An 18,778-nucleotide genomic window follows, 5' to 3' on the forward strand; every position below is an offset into this window, starting at 1 on the left:
TAGCCCTACTTAACCCCGAGTAGTACCATCCAAGAACAAGTAATTACTAGGCAGTAAAACTGCGCAAAATGGGTAACATTCCATTTGCCCAACATAGCCTTCCATATGTTGTTATTCACATTGAGTTGAGAAAGCATACAGACTTATTCCCTTGACACAGCCAATGGGAACGGTAAAAAAGTACTGAAAACACTTTTATCTGCTAACCTTGAATGAAGGCTAAAACAACTAAGTGGAAAGTTCATACCAAGTCATTCCAAAATTCTTAAAAACAAAAATTGAAAACAAAGATGAATGGAAGTAATGATTTTTTTCTAGATGTGAATGGGCTTGTCATAAGTAGCCATGGCAGCTTCCTTCAACGCCTCGCTCATGGTCGGATGTGCATGGCAAACTCGTGCAATGTCCTCGCTCGATGCATCATACTGCAAGGCTATGGCTGCCTCGTGAATGAGCTCTCCAGCATTGGATGCCATGATATGAACTCCCAATATCTTATCTGTTTCCTTCTCGGCCAATATCTTGACGAGTCCTTCAGCATTGTCTATTGCCTTGGCTCTGCTGTTTGCCATGAAAGGGAACTTTCCAACTCGGTATGCAACGCCAGAGGCCTTCACTTGTTCCTCAGTCTTTCCAACAGATGCGACCTCAGGGTGCGTGTAGACGACCCCAGGGACCTTGTCATAGTCCACATGGCCAACCTTACCAGCTAGGAACTCCACGCATGCAACCCCATCCTCTTCTGCCTTATGAGCCAACATAGGTCCAGGAATAACATCTCCGATTGCATAAACACCCGAGACATTTGTAGAAAACCTCTCATTCACTAAAATTCTCCCTCCCTTGTCCATTTCAACTCCTATCGTGTCCAAATCAAGCCCGGATGTGAATGGAACCCTACCAGCAGATACAAGAACGACATCAGCTTCAAAGGAAGTCTGGTCGCCACCAGATGCTGGTTCAAGGGTCAACTTCACACCATCTCCAGAGGTATCAACTCCAACCACCTTTGTTTTGAGCATGAACTTCATCCCTTGCTTCTCAAGGGAACGCTGAAATTGCTTGCGGATTTCTGAGTCCATTGATGGGACAATATCAGGACCAAACTCAACAACAGTTACCTCAGAACCAAGTCTGCCCCACACCGAGCCCATCTCTAGGCCGATATATCCTGCTCCAACCACCACAAGTTTCTTTGGGATTTCCTGCAAAGCCAGAGCTCCTGTGGATGACACTATCTTCTTCTCATCAATGGTAATTCCGGGTAAAGACTTGACATCAGAACCGGTGGCAATTATGATATTCTTTCCCTTCACAACTGTATTCTCGCCATCAATGGTGTCCACTGAAATTTCAGACGGGGAGATGAACTTTCCATAACCTTTAACATAAGTGACCTTGTTCTTCTTGAACAGCCCTTCAATTCCTCGTGTAAGATTAGAAACAGCTTTGTCTTTCTGGGACATCATGGCAGGTAAATCTATTTCGACATCGGAGAACTTCACTCCATGGTGCGAAAACGCATGCTTAGCTTCGTAGTACATGTGAGAGGAATGAAGAAGCGCCTGGACACAAAAGCAGACGATATTAGAGATAAATTCCACATACCAATCTAAATTCAACGAGAAGAAACACCCCTAAATTACACTGAAAACAACCCGAAACGAGAATACGTAATTCACACAACATTAGAAAACTTTAACTTGGAAATGCTCTTTGCTTATTTAGTGGATGATTAATGCCATGCTACTCAAGATTAGAATTTTTTTTTCTTTTTCTTTTATAAATTTCTGAGGGAGCCCAATAGCAATATGATATAAATTTCCACAATTCGACTGAATAAATCCATTAAATTTTCAAAATTAATTAAACTCCAATCGAAATAAATATTATCAAACATGAAATCGAAATCAATCAACTGGGATTCAATTAAATAATTCCAATGATCAACAATTAGATCTGACAAGCAGTAAAAACAAACACAATCACGAAAATAAAATAAAAATAAAAATCCAGAAAGTTAAGAACCCTAGCAGGCAAGTACGGAACTGCAGGAGCAAGCAAGAGTTAAAAAAAGAGAGACCTTGGAGGGTATGCACCCGACGTTGAGGCAGGTGCCGCCAAGAGCACCGCGCTTCTCGATGCAGGTGGTCTTAAGGCCGAGCTGCGCGGCCTTGATTGCCGCAACGTAACCGCCGGGACCGCCGCCAACGACGACGACGTCGTTGTCGTCAGATCCGGCGGAGGCGAAGCCCCTGGAGAAGGAGGTGAGGGAGGAGTACCTGACGGCCTCCGATGACGTGTTGGACAAGTTTCTAGAGAGAAGGTAGGCCTTCCGCCGCGCCAAGCTCGCCATCGCCATCGCCATCGCCATTGCCCTTTTGAAACTTCGATATGTTAAACCTCTCACTATTTCGTCTCTCTTTCGCTTTGCGCTTCTGCCGCTTGGTAAAAGGCCTTCAAATGCGACCGCTGGCCAATGAGCCGCTTTTTTCACAATTATTTTCTGCTATTATTAAAATTGATTATATTCTTTTTTACAGATACAGCGTGCTAAGATCCAGGATATAATCCGTGGTCTTCCAAAAGGTGGCTGCCACGTTGTAATATAGTTGTGATTTAGAAATGAGATGGAATCGTGGCCGTTTGATACGTGATGTTGGTGCGCTTGTTCTACGCTTACCTTATTTGACTACCAATTGTTTCTCCCTTATTTTTTTTGGGAATTTATTAAATAAATAGGATGAACAATCATGCGGTGGCAACTAGATCAATAATTTACTATCATAATCTGAGAAAATTAATTTCAACGATTTATTTATTTATTATTTTTTCGTTCGTATTTTATCTTTTTATGTAACAAAAATAGAAGAAAAAAAAAGCGAAATGGAGAAAATGGTAGAGCCTCACACACTCTTAGCATATCACCAATTTGGATGTTTGGTGGAGGGGCAATTGCCCCCAAACATGATGAGGTTATTTGTCTTGTGCCGATTAAAACAACATCCAAGCCAAATTCATCACCAGGAGAGAAATTCTAACATGTAATCGAGGTATACATCTCATCCGTTCCGATATACACAACAGCTTATTAGCATTTGTGTCCCGTGACGAAAGATATTAGTAAAAGACCATACATCCAATTGGTTATATGTGCACTCTAATCTGTGACATGCGATCAGAGATACTAATTAGGTGATATACGACCAACATGAATCGTTTAGTCTCAACAACAAAAAATAAATTACATAGCTAGTTTGGATTAAGAGAAAGTTCACTCGAAACAACAATTATTTAAAATAATCAGATAATTAAGATTAATGTAAATAAATGAATCAGTTTAACCCAATTCATTTAAAACAACACTGAGCTCAAATGTAAATACCGATTGACCGCTACATTCCACAACCTCAACAACACAATCAAGTCGTAAATCTATCCTAGCCAAACTGCCGGGTGCTTTGTTCTAAACCTAATCTGAAGCAGCCACAAACATATAAAAATGCATCTCCCATTTGGACTCAGCGAATAGGAATCGACTGCTATTTACATTAACTTGCCTTCTAACAAGCTTCTCAGCCGGCTGAGTGCTTCCTCCGAGAGCCTGCAGGTCCCCAACCTCGGGCGCTGGCGAGGGAACTCAACACGTTCCGGTGAAGAGAGGCGCACCACAATAACCGTGAGGTTGTCTGATGTGTTCAAGCGCAGTGCTTCCTCGACAAGTTCTTTCGCACACTGTTGGGGGTCATCGTGCCTCCTCAGCCCAAGCCGAACCAGCTTCACAGCATATTCGCTTGACATGACATCCCAGATCCCATCACAACCAATGATCAAAAACTCATCATCTTCTGTTAACATAACCTGCTGAACATCAGGCTCGGCAATTAGAGGCGACAAGGAACCTAATGGTAACTTCAAGCCCCAATCTCCAAGGGCGCGGGTGACTCTGATAGAATCATTAAGACACTCATACTCATCATCAAAGAAACCACCCAACTGCTCAACTCGCATGCGTTCCGGCAAGTAACTAGGTTTATGATCCCGAGACATGTCAACTGCTGTTCCTTTCTTGCAAAGAACCGCTCGACAGTCACCAGCATTTGCAACCAACAAATGCCTTCCAAGTATAAGAGCAGTCAATGCTGTTGTTCCACACGACCTTCGCACACTGTGTTCCTCAGACAAGGCTTGATCTGCCTGTAGAAATGCTTTCCTGTGGGAATTCTCCAACTCTCTGAAAAAAACAGCATCCATATCCGTTCTCTGCGGTAAATCAGCATCTTCAAAGAATAGTCTCATGGCATGCCTCTTCATATAAGCAGCTGCCTCAGGCCCTCCGTGACCATCAAACACCGCATAAAATGCACTTGGAAAGGGACACTTGAAGAGAGCCCCAACATGGGCAGACAGATCATCAATCCGAATGTGCTCGTCATCCATGGAATCCCTTGGTCCAATGTCACTATGGCTTCCTGAATGAATGTTCGGCACAAAGTTGACTGCAGAAGACTCCATTCCAGCATTATTAATCGTCTCTGTGCAACTCAGAACCTGGTAAAACAGAAACCAAGTAGGTGAGTAAACATGTTCCATGCATCTCAAAAGAACATAATCCTGGATATAGATTTTGGTATGCACACAAAGAAACTGGAAATCCAACAAGCATAAAAAGTATGAATGAAGAAATCACCAAAATTACAGAACTGACCGGTGTATTATCAATGATACAAGATTTCACCCAAAAATTTCGTCTAAGAGCGCTACAAGAGTAAAGGCTCATTTTTTTCCTCTAATTCTTTCATTACAATTCATTTTTAATTAAGCTGTTGATTGCCTCAGTCAGAATTTCCCAAAAATTAAGCAGCAAATCAAATGTTATAAAAGAAAAACCTCGATCACCGAATGAGTAACCCATTAAAGAAATTCAAGCATAGAGAAAACCATATAAGAAAATCAGTTTCCAAACCCCAGTATATAAATTCGCACCTGATCTAATCGGGCTCATACAGACTCGAAATTCTACAAACAATCTATCAAGTGCACAATTCTGATCAATTCCATTAAAAATTCAACCAAATCAAAAGGTTCACTTGGAATTTACTGTAAAGCTAAACCACCAAGGAATTGGAACTTATTCGGTAAAAAAATTCGCCAGAGTTCATGAGGAAAAGGTATTCCAGGCTAATGAAAAACACCATCAAATCTAAAAATAAAAAATAAAGGAAAAGAAAGAACCTCGGAAGCAGTTAGCTCAGTAGACCCTAACTGAACCCACAAAAATTCAAGAACCCATGTCGACTATGTTCATAGAATTCCCAAAACACAACTAATCTAGAGCAGAAGAACCCAAAAAAAAAAAAACAAAACAATCGAACAAATCCCACACAAAAAATAATTAAAAAACAGAATAATCGAACAAATCCCTCATAGAAAACCCAATTACAAAAACCCTTAACGCAGAAAATAATTCACTAATTCTTCATACGACGTGGAACAGAGCTATAGAACATACCGATTCCGGGCTCACAATCATCCTTAAACGCCGTCGTACCGTCCAAAAAATTACCAAATTAGGGATTTTTTCAGTGAAGAAGAAGAGGGATAGCAAATTAGGTTTTTATTTCGGCTTTGGGGTTTCCAATTCTCGATCGATCTCGGATTTTATCTGAATTTTGTTGTTGTGTGTAAATGTGAAGAGGAACGTGAGAGAGAGTCGGCTTTATATTCGTATCGGGGATCCAAGTCCGGTAATGAGTAAATGACCGGATGAACCGGTAACACCGTTGTCAAGGACGGGACGTGTGCGTGGCGGACCGGGTTCGGGGTGTTTTTGTATGAGGAAGCGTGTTTGACTCGTGAATCCTGGCGGGTAAATTGTTGGAGGCAACCCGAAGGCGGTTGAATGGTTTTTTGACGGTTTTACCGTTTGTAGGTGTCCTTTGTGGCCGTTTGTTTCCAATTCGGACTCGGGAATTGGAATTCCGTGCTTTGCTTTCCTTATACGGAGTGACAGCTAAACAGTGTGCCGACATGGGATTGCTTCCCGCTGCCGCCTCCACTTTGACGCCACCTACTACTCGGTAACAGTAATTTACTTTTAATTATATTTAATTACGAAAAAACGAACTCTGTAGGTTAATGTGTTACGAGTTTGAATCCACTTGCCTACTGTATGACTTGTGAAAACAAAATAAAAAGAGAGTTTTAACGAAAAGCGTGTAATACTGTTCACTTTAACGAAAAATTATAAAAAGTCAACATTTGTACTATTTACTTTATCCTTTATTTTGTCCTTATTATTAAAACTTAAAGTTTTCAAACCATTTTCATTAGTTTTCCTAAATAAAAAACTACAGAGAAAATTTGAAATTGAATGAAAATTAGACTACTCTCTTGTGTTAATGTTCGAAATACAATAATTGCATAAATTATCCAAATGGAGTAGTTCATGTGTCAATATTAGTCACGTGGTGAATAAAATCGTAATAATACCTTATGATTAAGTTTGTTATCATTCTTGGCCCAACTTGATATTTTCATTCTATCCTATTTCGTCTACATGTGAGTCACGAATAGTCATTTAAAATTATCTTCAAAAGAGACGTCAAATTTTAAATTTGACAGCTTATATGGCACTTGACACCATTAAAGTTTTTTTTTTCAATCCAATATGTCAAATTAAACAACTATTATAAAACATTTATTATAAATAATTATAATAAATGTTTTAAAATTAAAAAAATAATAATAAAATGCATATAATCACTTGAAAAAAATAAAATGAACCTACTATCAATTTTACAATAAGGGTTAGGAATGTCAATTTATGTCATGTCGCATTATAGATGGCTTTTCGGTTGGGAATCAATATTGTTGTCTTCTTTCACTGTTATTGTTGATTTGTACAATTTACGATATCTTATGGAGATGATCTTAAGTCATCAAAACTCATTTGACACATAAAGATGCATTGCATTTTACCCATGTCACAAACACATGCATTATTCCGAATTGATGGGAAGTAGGTTAGAAAATTTGATGTGGACTGAATTTGACAACGAAACTAACCACAAGGATATTATTAAAACGTCTGTTAACCACGTGCGTAAGATTTGCAAATGATTGAAATCTCACAAATCATATGTAATATATTTACTTTATATAGCCATAAGCAAGATCATTGCATAAATTTGTTATGTTTCGCTTTAAATCACGTGAACCATGATGTACAACGCAAATAATGAAGTTCTTTTTTCTTAAAAAAAAAAAACTTCGTCATTGCAGTCCACCTTTTTAGGAGTCGGAAAGATTCACAAAAATATTTCACTTTTTTTTACGACCATCATGTGAGTCATCAACGCCAGAAATTGAACACAAAAAATGTTGTGTAGAATACAAATATGGAATTCAACCCCAATCACTGAGCACCTTATTGTGATTTCAAATAATGAAGCATTGAAATTTACAACAAATTATGATTATTAAATTAGGAGGAAGCCATTATTTTTTAATCATGAAGAAAACGAAAGCCGAAATTCCTCCCTCGTTTCACACAAGGATGCACGTAGCGTTAAAATGCAGTATTTTATGTTAAACGTTTTTGTTTTAATTGTACTTTCTTTTCAATAATTAGGTTACTAATTTTTTTAGTTAAAGAAGCGGAGTGACTAAGCAACTTTATTAAAGCTCCTCCTTTCCAACCGTATAGCCAAAAGGTTGCGTACGAGAGTTCGTTTTGGTTAGTTGTTGCCTTGTTGGATTTAGAGTTTGTGGCTTGGGTCTGCAATTTTTTTCTTTGGACTACGCGGGAATCTGTCGATATATCCGATTTCTTATTCTTAGATGTTCTATAAGAATAAATTAGGAATGAATAAATTACTATTCCCTTCCTTTACCGAGAAACATTTATTCCAATTCACAGCATACGAGCTATTTTAAACATCTTTCTTTGATTCCAATTCCAGAACACAAGATCCGTTTTATTAGTTATATCTTATATATCTATTTATATATCTAGCAAATCGCTATTTTATGTACTAAATATTTCCACCTATATTGATACATGCAATATTTTTGTCCCGACAACGTAATGGGAAATGTGTGCGAGAAGGGTACTTTCATTTCGAGTCTCATATTATTTAATATTTAATTAACTAATATGTATTTAATTCAATACAATATATTAATTTGATAATAGAAAATTTATTAAAAGAAAATAAAAGAGTAAAGTAGAAAGTAATAAAATATATGACACTTATGATACTGTAGTAGTTTAAGACACATAGAAATTTGAAGAATACATAAAAATATTTATAAATTTCCCCTCTTCAACGGGATTCAAGACTAAGATTAGTTGATGAAACAAGAAGAATATGTCCAAGATTTAGCGGTATGGAGAAAAGGGATCACTTGTTTCTTGAACAATTCTAAAATTCATCTATCTGATTGATGAGTCAGAAGACAATTCATGGTTCGTACTGTTATTAAGAATAGGAAGGGATAAGATAACCGGGTTGAGTTCCATGGATTAAACTAGGTCGGGCTACAGATTAATAAATGATTTTTCTATTCGAAACCCATTCAAAAGTCAAAAGAAGGGGCAGTGTACGAGAAATCAAATCATACGATAAATTGAATAAATACTAAATTACATGAATTTAGATCAATCAAATACTGATATTTCTATGTAATGATTTGGCCTAACAAATTTCCATTTAAATTGATTGTACCTACCCTTGTGGGATAATAAAAATGTAAGATTAAGGATTTACAAAAAACGAGATTTATAAAAAAAAGATTGGTTAGCGGAGAAAAAAAAGGGGGGGGGGGGGTGGTCGAACTAGGTGTATGTAATCATCTTGCACAATACATTTTCATGTATGTTATGGCTTAATTAGTTTTGTCGATACGTCTAGGTCAAAAACCTCCGGTAAAAAAAAAACACTTGTTATTTAGTTTTAGTTATTGAAATTTAATGAATTCTCTTTTCCGAATCTCATTGGGTTCTCTGATACAACACGTAAACGCACCAATTTTCATGATTATCTTATGATCCTATCCTTTCTTTTTACCCTTTTAACTTTTTATTACAACCCATTTTCTTGTTCGACAAAAGGTTCATTTATATACAATAATCGGATTGTAGCGGGTATAGTTTAGTGGTAAAAGTGTGATTCGTTCTATAATCCTTTCTATAGTTAAGGGTTCTTTCGGTTTGATTAATATTTCATTCCGACCAAAAACTTTATTTCTTAAAAGGATTTAATCTTTTCCCTCTCAATGAAAAATTCGAGGAAGAATATACATTCTCTTTCTTTTTGAATGAGATCTCAATTCCAGCGACGGTTTCATTAGATATCTTACAACTAGAAGCCCTCTTTTTTCCGATCCAGTTCCTCCACCACCGCGAACCCCAGTTAGATTCAGGCATGATACACTTTTTAGTTATTGGGAGAACCCAAGTACTCTCTTTCGGATCCAGGAAACAGCTCTCAGATATCTTTTTTCCTTTTGGAAGATACAGGAGCGAAACAATCCATCAATAATTCCTGACTATTGAATGGGAACAGGTTCATCTTCGAAGTATTTTTCCCTTCCAATATTTTTCTATTGGAGCTTCGATCTTTCACTTTCTTTCGTGGAATTAGTTAACAAGGTCTTGCATCTTTCTATATCTCCCGAAAATAATCCCCCACTAAGAATCCTTTTTGTTGGATTGTATTATAATGAATTCTTTGGGAGTTTTTAGGAAATACCTTAAAATTTTATTAAATTATGAAATTTATAAGACAAGAAAATAACTACTAATACGAATATAAAAAGGGTGGATTATCGTATATATATATTTCATGTAGAAACATGTAGAAAGATGAATTAGAAACATGTAGAAAGATGAATAGGTCCATTTATTTATATATTTATTATATTTTATTAATTAATATATATTTCTTAAAACATATACTTATAGACTCCCTATCCCTATTAAGTATATATATACTCACTTAGGTATACTTAGTATAATATAACAATTATATATGAATTATAAGATATCTTTATAACAATATAAGGTTCAAATATAAAACAATAAATATAACAATAAATAACAGGTACAAATATTAAATCGAGGTACCCATTCTATGATAACTCTCAACAGTCTCCCCTCCTTTTTTGTGCTTTTAGTGGGCTTAGTATTTCCGGCAATTGCAATGGCTTCGTTATCTCTTTATGTTAAAAAAAACAAGATTTTTTAGATACAACAAGGACAAATCTTATACATATATATATATATATATATATTTTAAGACTTACTTGGATCATAACACGGATATCTATTTAGTAAAATATGGTATAATTTGCGGCTTCCTTTGGGCATAAGCTCTTATGTACGTGTAAACATGATAAATGAATTATAACTATTTTCAAATAGATCGGGATCGGGGAGAATTTCTGAAATGTAAAGTCAATATATCTATATGTATTAGGAAATCATATGAAAGGGATGTTATTATTTTAGTTTGGAAAATTTGTTGTTTAAGCAGTGGTTTGAGATTGATTAATTTTTTTTAAAGTTGTGTTAAAAATCATGTGTTTGGTAAAAAAAAAAAAAAAATCCGGTTTTTTTTTTCTTTTCAAAATCCTATGCCAAAATAATCAGAAAAAAGCTTGAGTTGCTTCTCAAAATCAGTTTTTTTTTATTTTTTTAAACACGGATGAATAGTATTCATGTAATAAAATTCTCAAAATAATTTCTCTGTAAGGAACATCAACCTCCACAACCAATCCTCGCGTCTCCTTTACTTTACCCCTTTCTCGTTGTAGTTCTTCAGATTGAAGGTTGGCGGCCTTCAATTACCTTAAAAATCAACATAGGAACATAGAGAGATTGAAGGTTTTATAGAAAGGAAGAACAAGGAAATTGAAATTTGAGCTTTGCATGCGACAAACCTGTCAAGTTTGTGACTCCAAATGGGGTCACTGAGGTCTGACTTGTCTAAGTTATGGAGATCTGACATTGGACCACATACTCAACTTCTTTATTTTACAATTATTTATTCTTATAGCATACCATACGTTTTTATTTTTTTAAGCACAACAATACTTAACCAACTCTAAGACCAACACTACTCAGAGTAACTTAACTAGCAAGTCCTCTTTCCTCTACTTTTATTACTTTTCTTTTAAATTTGTTAATTATTAATTTTATTATCTAACAAAAAGTCAAAAGCAGATTAGCTAGATGGTTAATCAACTATCTCAGCCTACCCATCAAAGATTCTGACATCTTTCTTCTTTGGCGTCCATATTTACAAGGTGGAGGTATTTTCCCTTTTTTTTTTTTTTTTTTTTAATTTGTGGATATGCTGCATGCTAATTGTTATGTAGATCATAAAAGTACGAATTTATAAAATTAAATTCCCTTGGGTGCTTTCTGGAACATACAACTTTAAAACAAAGTTGTTTTGGTTTAATATCCCTTAATACCAATATAAAGTAAAATAAATTGCAAATTTGATTTCTTTAAATACCACTATGTCCATCTCAAAAAATAAAATAAATACCACTATCTCATTGAGAACGGGAAAAAAAAAAAAAAAAATCTGAATTCGAGTTTGAAGAGCAAGCTGAATGTTATTTTAAAACCCTCTCAATAGCAAAATTCAGATAAGACTCGCTTGTATAATTTTTATTCTTTGTTTTGTTATAATAAGTTCAAATTTTAACAATAACTTCTATAGAACTCATTTTAAATTGATTTTAAAATGACTAAAAACGTTTTTGATGAAATTGATTTTGATTCTTGAGTTCCAAACCATTTTAAGTGTTTTTTTAGAAGAAGCACCAAATGTATGCTTCTTCCAAGAATCACTTAAATATTTTTTTTTTAGAATTTACTTGGATTTTTAATAAAAATTTATTTTAAAAACATATTCACTGAAAGCGTTTTGATCATTTTAATAACATTTCAAAACAAACCCTGTGTTACGAGTAGGGTTCAACCAATTACGCAAGGAGAGAAACCAAATAAAATCTACAAACATCCGTAACGTAGAAGTTTATATCTCGTGAGGTATTTAGATAGCAAGTATGATTGGTCCAAAACTTGAAAACCTCCCCATCAATCAAAACCAAAACCAAAACCTTGACGATATTTTTATCATTTGGTCCGACATATTCGTATTTATCCACGAAAGTTCCAACAAACTTTTAGCTAGGGTAACGCACTCGAGTTTCTTCTGTATACGTGTCCCAACAAGAATCGCTTGTGTTGGCAAAGTTCTTACCCTTTGGATATTTTTGATTGGCCAATCTTCTTCTGGTCCAATCCACACCGGCCAATGATCATCAAACAGCATGCCAAATGTCACATCTGCTGAAAAGTATACAAAAATGTGACTCTGCAGGTCGAACCCGGTCCCTTCTTGTGAGAATTCTAAGATCCGTCAATTATATTCGTTCATCATATATTGTGCGGTCATAAATTATTTTAAATATTTTTATTTAAAATTAAAAACAAACAGTATTTAATAAAAACTGATTACACAATATACGATGAACGAACACAATTAACAAATTCTTAAGATTCTCATAAAAAAAATTCGGAAAGGACCCTGTTGGCTGTCGGTCCACCATTGCATATAACATAACAATAATTTGATGCGACACTTGATCTGATCTGATCTCTATTAATTTGGTGCCACACTTCTCATGGTCCAAAACTGGAGGTTGGGTTGTGGTTGCCTGGTTGGGTTGGGTGGGGTGAGCTTACAGCCACAAGTCAACTCATCACCCTCCATTGTCATACATCCACTACTTCTTTTCCAATACCCATCTGGGGTGCTGGAATATCCGACCACGTTATTTGTAACATATTTTTATTTTACAAAAATGTATACACCCGAGCACGTTTGCTACATAAGATTTTTTTATAAAAATACAGAATATTATTGTATTTTAATTTCATCTGATACCAAAATGATTCTGTTTAATATGAGACTTACACTAATAGACCAACCCTACTAAAGTTTCTTCAATTTGAGAGTATGTTGTGGACATGGCTCGTTTGGTATTGATTTCTGAGGTTTAGAAGCGTGATTAGACAATCAAAAGCGATCATGTCAACATTGAAAGGACCAAAAAAATGCTTTGCGTGGAGCCTTTTGAAGCACTTTATAGTGATTTTTTCTTTTAACAATTTGGCATGCTTCTAACAAAAGTTGTTCTAGAAAAGTATTTATGAGTAGAAGTGCTTATACACCAAAAACGTTAAACAGGCTCGAAGCACTTTTGCTCATAAGCATGAGCAAATTCTTCTGGGTATTTTTTTTGCTACATGAATATCTATGAAGACATTGAAGAGGTCAATATGATCTATTGAGAAAAACCAAAAAGCCCTTAGATGTGGGAAACCACCAGAATCTTTACTGTAAATCAACAAAAGAATACCATTTGATCCAACAAGAAAAACGAGTTCAATCCAAAATCCCACTTCCTCAGGCTGAAGAATATCTGTACAGTTACAACTTTTATCCAACACAATGTTGCCAAAACCACCAACTCCCCCTAAAGTTGACATTTTTACTCACAGCAGACGGCCTCGTGCTCTTTCTGCAGCTTCTCCCATAGGCACAACACCAATCTCGGGCTTTGGTAATGAGCGAGAATATAATTCGCCTCGCATCCAGCATTGTAAAACCTATCGTCTGTGACATAATTCACTTCTTGACCCCTATACTTGAATTGTTGAATCCAGATTCCCATTGCAACATCCTCTAGTTTAAAGAGCTGAAAAGTCACAACGCCGAGATGTAAGTTTAGGAGTGAGAAAATCAACTCAAAGCCTGCTCATTTGTATTTCAACTATCAGTCTTTTGAAAAACAAAACAAAGTTAACAAGAAATTTTACCTTGAGATCCCCTTCCTGGTGGCTACGGACAATGAATTTGGCGATGTCCCGAGAGATTATGTAGCCTGGACCATGGGCCCATGGTGGGTACATAGCATATGGCCATTCCTGCACAAAAGGAGACTCATAAGAAAAACAAAGTCAAAGTGAAACAAGCAAAATGCACTGTGCAGAATGAAATCCGATGTGAATACCCGGTTATCAATAAACCATTTGCTGCCTTTGTCCCTATCGGGTGAAGATTCGAAGGATATTCGACCATACAAGAGACCTTTGGTCGGCTTGCCCTTGAGGCTAGAGATCACTTCATCGATTCTAACAAAAGCATCATCATCTGTTTTCATGATATATTTAGCAGGATGGATTTTGGTCTGCATTTTTAAGATAAGATGATTGGTAACTTTTCTAACAATATATTTTCTAAAACAAATAAAAGTTCAATAACAAAAACGTTGTTATGAATCATGGACAATTTAGTTTGCAGAAATTTGTATCAACATACTCCAAAAATAGAAATTGCAATTGTCTTCAAACTGATCAGGCTGTAGTAATCAACAAATGGAATCAGTTGGATATCTCCATATGCTTCCGCTTCTCGCCACAGCTCAATATTGACTTGGCTGTTCTTGTGCTGCATGTATGAAAAAGTTGTCAACCTCATTATCGGCCAATTTTTCCGAGCAATCAATATGTTGATATCACAACTATAACACTAAGTTGGAGTCAGAGGAGTATGTTAAACGCAGAGATTATTTCACATCTTCAGGTTCATAATGTAAAAGAGTAAAAGAAGGAAAGCAATGAGCAGCAAGCTCTAAAGCTAAGTAGCAGAAATTTCTTTTCACCCATATCTGTTCTGGAAACGGTTGGTTAAATTTCTATTTAAGCAAAAAATATAAGCAAACCACTCCCAGCCTGCAATGCTCAACTTACAAGGCCGATGAAAAACCGGACAGCCACATCTCCAGAACGCACAGCCTTGTACTGCATCCAAGCCCTCCTCAAAGCCATTCTACGCTCAAAATTATTTCCAGTAGAGAAAACTCCAACCAACATCAATAGTCTTTTCTTCAAAGTGGGCGGAGCTCTGAGGTGCTCAACATCAACTAAATCATGATCCTCAGAAACAGGCAAGCCTTTTGCTAAGGCAGATAAGAGGTCCAGACCACCGGCCACTCTGACTTTGGAAACCGACCATGGCTCAAGTTTCTGCATATGAAAAGAAGTATTGTAGGTAGGTTGTATTGTTCTACAAAAACGCAATGTTTTGCAGAACAACAAATTTTGTTCAATAATCTGTTATTAGCTTATTACCAATAATTCATACCTTACCTCCCTATACGCAAAAGATGTTTCATGCCTTCCGTTCACAGTCAAGTGAAATCCCTCTGAACCAACCCAAAATGTGGCGGTAAAGGGATTTCCTTCAACAAATGGGAAATTGGAACCTTCATAGGCACCTCCGGAAACATTGGTCAAGATGTCCCTACTAGGCTGACTCACATTTAGATTTTCTTCCGACGAGCTTCTCACAGCTTGTTCATTGCAAAGAACAAGTCCATCAACTGTCAAATTCGTTAAAATATGTTAGATTTCTAGCTCAAAAACCCCTTTAAAATTTTTTTTTATTTATTTCTAAAGGGACCTTCATTCTTACGTGACAGAAAATGAAAGCAGAAAATAACAAACAATCGAGATTTGACTATATTGGGAAACAGTGTTGTAAGTACCATTTTTGAATAACAAATAAGAAATTAAAAAAATCTTACTAGAGCCGTGCATACCATGAGTTTACTTACATTTTTTACACAATGTTCTATATTTGGTTCAAATTTGAGCCATCACATGATAAGTAAATTGTGAGAATGTTCTAGCGAAAGAGGTTGGACTTGACACTCTCAGTCCCAAGTCTAAACAGAAAATTTAGTTATTTACCTTTGAGGTTGCTAGGAGACCAGTGAGAAGGGCACCTTTCCTCTTTGCCCCACCCAAGTTCATGTGTCCATGTATTTTGAACTACAAATGGCTCCTGTGTCATGTTATCACCGGGGAGACTGACGTTGTAATGCAAGATAATAGGAGGCTCAGACTCTCCTAAAAGTTGGGAGCCTAGGAGTTGGATTTGAAAGCTTCTAGAGTGCCCATTAGGAATGCCAACCAAAGAAATGGAAGAATCATCAATGAGGCCACAAGGGATATCAAGTATATTCTCGTATCTTGACTCTATCTTGTCAAAAGTACTTACAGAGAAAGGGCAATTTTTGACTTCCTCGTTATCACTTTTGTTTAATTTGGAAGCCTTGTCCTTGTCAATTGCAGACAACAAGTCTTTCCACGCAACGGAGGCCTCTTTAACCCCTTTAGCTGTTTCAGGCAAAGCATCGGACCTAGAGAGTAGGGTATGCATGTGAGGCCATACAAGCAAGGCCCTCGACCCTTCTTTGAAAATGTCATGTGAAGCAAAAAGATCATCCAGCCCATCAACTTGTACAAAATGGGGTTTCTTATATGGCTTTTCTCCTTTCTTCTCCGAATCCACAATAACAGAATCATTAGTTGTTGGATGGTTTCCAAAGAACTCAGCAGCCGACTGCTTAGGCGCCTGTGTTGGTGGCTCGATTTTGACAATGCTGGAATATCGAAAAACCAATATCATAGCAAGAAGTACGATTAACAAGCCCCCGGACCACTTCTTCATTTTCGTTAACCGGCGAATCTGATGCTTATACAAAACCCCCATGACACCTCTACTCCTATCCCCTCTTTCTATAAGCAGTAAACCCAAGTGAGCATCAAACCCAGTTCCCGAAATCTCATCTTCTCTCACATTCTTGCTAAAGTTTAGCTTGCACAATCACATTGAATGCTACTGTTCTTTCTTCAATACCCAATAATACACAAAAATAACTAATTAAAAATCAAAACTTCAAAGGAAAAATTGCTCAAAAATCAAAACCCCAGAAAACCCAGAACTAAAAAATGTTACTAAAATTTTCCATCTTTCTGATGAGGATATAGATTCAGACTTTCAGTGTCACTATCAAGTATCTATCAGCGAAAATAAATGATTGCAACCTTAATGAAGCTGCTTCTAATATAAGCTCAGAAGAAGCATTACCTTATATGGTGCTCCAGAAGTTGAGCTTTTCCAAATCTGATTCTCCAAAAAGGCAAAAGCACCAAAATTTGCTATCCAATCTTACTATAAATGCAAAAGTTGCAAGCTTTTAAGAAGGGTTGTTCTTGAAATGGAAAGCTAGGGTGACCTTAATGCAGTGAGAAAAATCGAGTTTCAGATGCTGCAGATTCGGGGGGGTTTCGATACGGCGTCGTCTTTAGGAGGCTCCCTTGTCAACGCACCGTTCGACGTTTTGTCTGGATTTTACAAAAGATGATTAATGTCTGATTAACAACATTGAGGTTGCCGGGTCATTATCCAGTGTGCCCAGGCGTGCCGATCATACTGTCGATTTTAATTTATTTTTTAGAGCTGTAGATTTGATTAGATTTAAATTGATTAAGGCCTAGTTTGGTATTATTGTGTTTTGAAAAAAAACTGCTTCTGCTGTGCTGTGAGAATAAGCAGCTGTGAAATAAAGCAGCAGAGTGTTTGGTAAACTTTTTTGTAAAAGTGCTTTTGAAAAAAAAAAACAGTATTAGAGTGTTTGGTAAACTTTTATGTAAAACAGATGTGAAAAAAAACCGGTTTTTCAAAGCTGGGTTTTGCAGCTTCTTGTTTTTGGTTTTTTTTCACCCAAAACTGTGAAAAAAAGCTGAAGCTGAGTGTTTACCAAACACAAAAACAACTCCCAGCTTTTTTTTATAGCAGCTTTTTTCAGAATCACCTCAATACCAAACCAGGTCTAACTGTGTTTAGAGATATAAGTTATGACAATTGGTCAATACATTGTGTTGTTTTTTTGTGTTAAATTTCAAGTAGGTGGGCCATGGCCCACTCCAACAACACCAATATTATTCCTACTTGGGCACCTACTCAATCCGTCAGGTTTGGAGTTTATTGCAAAAGGCATTGGTGTTAGTTAGAGTGGAGTAATTCTATTTAAAAGGTTTGTTCTCAAGCCTTCTGGGCGATGTGGGACAGAGGAATTCTAACATTCCCCTGTATGTGAGACCTCATTTTATAGGTCACACGTGAAGTTCCACACATCAGCAACCACATAGTCGGTGCCCAGTTATTTGTGTGGGGCCAATGGGGACCCATTCATTCACGTGGCATATCTTGGTCTACGTGGAGCCAAGTCGGGGCTTACCCATTAACGCAGGGTAAAAAAGAATCCACTCATTCAAGTGGCAGTACTGGCCCGTCCCTTGACTCTGATACCATCTTAAATTTCAGGTAGACAGGTCATGTGCCCACTCCAACAACATCAACACTGTCCCTACTTGACCACCTGCTCAATCCGTCAAGTGTGGGGTTTTATCATAAAATGTCTCGGTGTTAGTTAAAGTGGGATAATTCTATTTAAAGGGCTTGTTCTCAAGCTTTCTGCCCGATGTGAGACAGAGGAATTCTAACACTCATTTGCACTTGAGATCCCATTGTATAGGTCACACTACATCGGCAATCACGTGGAGCCAAGTTGGGGCTCACCTGTTCACACAGGGCCAATGGGGACCCACTAATTCACGTGGCATCTTTTGCCCTACGTGGAGCCAAGTCGGGGCTCACCCATTCACGTAGGGCCAAAGGGGACGTTTCAGGTATACGAGCTATGTGCCTACTCAAATAATACCGATACTGTCAGATTCTGACCCGGGCTCCACTACATCCCAGCCTCAACTCTGCCGTAGCACGATATTGTCCGCTTTGGGCCCCGACCACGCCCTTAGGGTTTATTTTGTGTGAACTCACAC

At 36.9% G+C, this 18,778-nt stretch overlaps 3 protein-coding genes across 4 annotated transcripts; all 3 read right to left on the minus strand.

Annotated features, from left to right (window-relative positions):
* Positions 1 to 83: 83 nt before the first annotated feature.
* Positions 84 to 2,656, minus strand: LOC137736763 (dihydrolipoyl dehydrogenase, mitochondrial). The gene is made up of 2 exons (XM_068476021.2): positions 2,084 to 2,656; positions 84 to 1,565 (listed from the first exon to the last, which is right to left on the minus strand). The coding sequence occupies exons 1-2, from the start codon at positions 2,372 to 2,374 to the stop codon at positions 315 to 317; spliced, it is 1,542 nt and encodes a 513-aa protein (XP_068332122.2). The 5' UTR covers positions 2,375 to 2,656; the 3' UTR covers positions 84 to 314.
* Positions 2,657 to 3,290: 634 nt separating this feature from the next.
* Positions 3,291 to 5,695, minus strand: LOC137736835 (putative protein phosphatase 2C 47). Its single transcript, XM_068476118.2, has 2 exons — positions 5,513 to 5,695; positions 3,291 to 4,551 (listed from the first exon to the last, which is right to left on the minus strand). The coding sequence occupies exons 1-2, from the start codon at positions 5,531 to 5,533 to the stop codon at positions 3,547 to 3,549; spliced, it is 1,026 nt and encodes a 341-aa protein (XP_068332219.2). The 5' UTR covers positions 5,534 to 5,695; the 3' UTR covers positions 3,291 to 3,546.
* Positions 5,696 to 13,371: 7,676 nt separating this feature from the next.
* Positions 13,372 to 17,351, minus strand: LOC137738036 (Galactosyltransferase family protein). 2 transcript variants are annotated; one of them, XM_068477640.2, is made up of 8 exons: positions 17,022 to 17,351; positions 15,839 to 16,781; positions 15,236 to 15,468; positions 14,837 to 15,112; positions 14,406 to 14,534; positions 14,098 to 14,274; positions 13,904 to 14,011; positions 13,372 to 13,782 (listed from the first exon to the last, which is right to left on the minus strand). In XM_068477640.2, exons 2-8 carry the CDS (start codon positions 16,641 to 16,643, stop codon positions 13,576 to 13,578), a joined length of 1,935 nt encoding a protein of 644 aa, XP_068333741.2. In that variant the 5' UTR covers positions 16,644 to 16,781; positions 17,022 to 17,351; the 3' UTR covers positions 13,372 to 13,575. The 2 variants fall into 2 exon arrangements, with proteins under 2 accessions (XP_068333741.2, XP_088539444.1); XM_088683318.1 differs by having other exon boundaries at positions 15,839 to 16,533; positions 17,022 to 17,180.
* Positions 17,352 to 18,778: the final 1,427 nt, after the last annotated feature.

The sequence above is a fragment of the Pyrus communis genome, chromosome 13 (genome assembly GCF_041283825.1).
Source record: "Pyrus communis isolate YQ-2024b chromosome 13, ASM4128382v1, whole genome shotgun sequence".
NCBI lineage: Eukaryota > Viridiplantae > Streptophyta > Magnoliopsida > Rosales > Rosaceae > Pyrus > Pyrus communis.

What these genes read in the sequence shown, in the direction of transcription:
- LOC137736763 (XM_068476021.2), bottom strand. Translation starts at nt 2,374, where the DNA reads ATGGCGATGGCGATGGCGATGGCGAGCTTGGCGCGGCGGAAGGCCTAC. An exon ending in TCGGGTGCATACCCTCCAAG is followed by an intron (nt 1,566 to 2,083) that starts GTCTCTCTTTTT and finishes TTTTGTGTCCAG; the next exon opens with GCGCTTCTTCATTCCTCTCA.
- LOC137736835 (XM_068476118.2), bottom strand. Translation starts at nt 5,533, where the DNA reads ATGATTGTGAGCCCGGAATCG. An exon ending in TGATTGTGAGCCCGGAATCG is followed by an intron (nt 4,552 to 5,512) that starts GTATGTTCTATA and finishes CTGTTTTACCAG; the next exon opens with GTTCTGAGTTGCACAGAGAC.
- LOC137738036 (XM_068477640.2), bottom strand. Translation starts at nt 16,643, where the DNA reads ATGGGGGTTTTGTATAAGCATCAGATTCGCCGGTTAACGAAAATGAAG. An exon ending in TCCGGTTTTTCATCGGCCTT is followed by an intron (nt 14,535 to 14,836) that starts GTAAGTTGAGCA and finishes TCATACATGCAG; the next exon opens with CACAAGAACAGCCAAGTCAA. An exon ending in TTGCAATTTCTATTTTTGGA is followed by an intron (nt 14,275 to 14,405) that starts GTATGTTGATAC and finishes TTAAAAATGCAG; the next exon opens with ACCAAAATCCATCCTGCTAA.